The 424-nt window shown below is 62.5% G+C and overlaps 1 protein-coding gene across 1 annotated transcript in view; it reads left to right on the forward strand.

Moving 5' to 3' along the window:
• Window positions 1–424, forward strand: part of LOC104499791 (obscurin-like protein 1) — a 12,932-nt gene that overhangs the window by 11,814 nt on the left and 694 nt on the right. Inside the window, 1 exon segment of the mRNA XM_010143346.1 lies at window positions 17–249. Coding sequence (XP_010141648.1) covers window positions 17–249 — 233 coding nt within the window.

The raw sequence follows: 424 nt of genomic DNA on the forward strand, positions 1-424 counted from the left end.
CTCCCAGTGCCATGAGCTCCCCCAAACCCTGCACTGTCTGCTCCCCCTCACCCTTGCCTGCCCTGGCACCCTTCTCCTTGCCCGCAGAGCGCCAGGTCCGCATCGTGCAGGACCTGCAGGATGCCCAGGTGCGGGAGGGCGACAATGCCATCTTCACCTGTGAGGCGTCGCACGAGGATGTGAAGGGAGAGTGGTTCAGGGACAAGGAGAAAATCAAGGTTTCCGGCACGGTGAAGATACGTCAAGAAGGTGGGGGTGCAGGCGGCCCCTCATGTGCTTTGGTGCTGGGAGGGGGTGAATTGAAGCAAGGGGAGTTTGTGTGGACAAAGCATGGGGTCTCTGCCGCCCGCCTGCCAAAGGTGCCCATCACTGTCCCCTTGAGCCAGCCACTCCCTCCACAGGGACCCGGCCTTTCCTGCTGCAC

The sequence above is a fragment of the Buceros rhinoceros genome, unplaced genomic scaffold, assembly GCF_000710305.1.
Source record: "Buceros rhinoceros silvestris isolate BGI_N320 unplaced genomic scaffold, ASM71030v1 scaffold20639, whole genome shotgun sequence".
NCBI classification, from domain to species: domain Eukaryota; kingdom Metazoa; phylum Chordata; class Aves; order Bucerotiformes; family Bucerotidae; genus Buceros; species Buceros rhinoceros.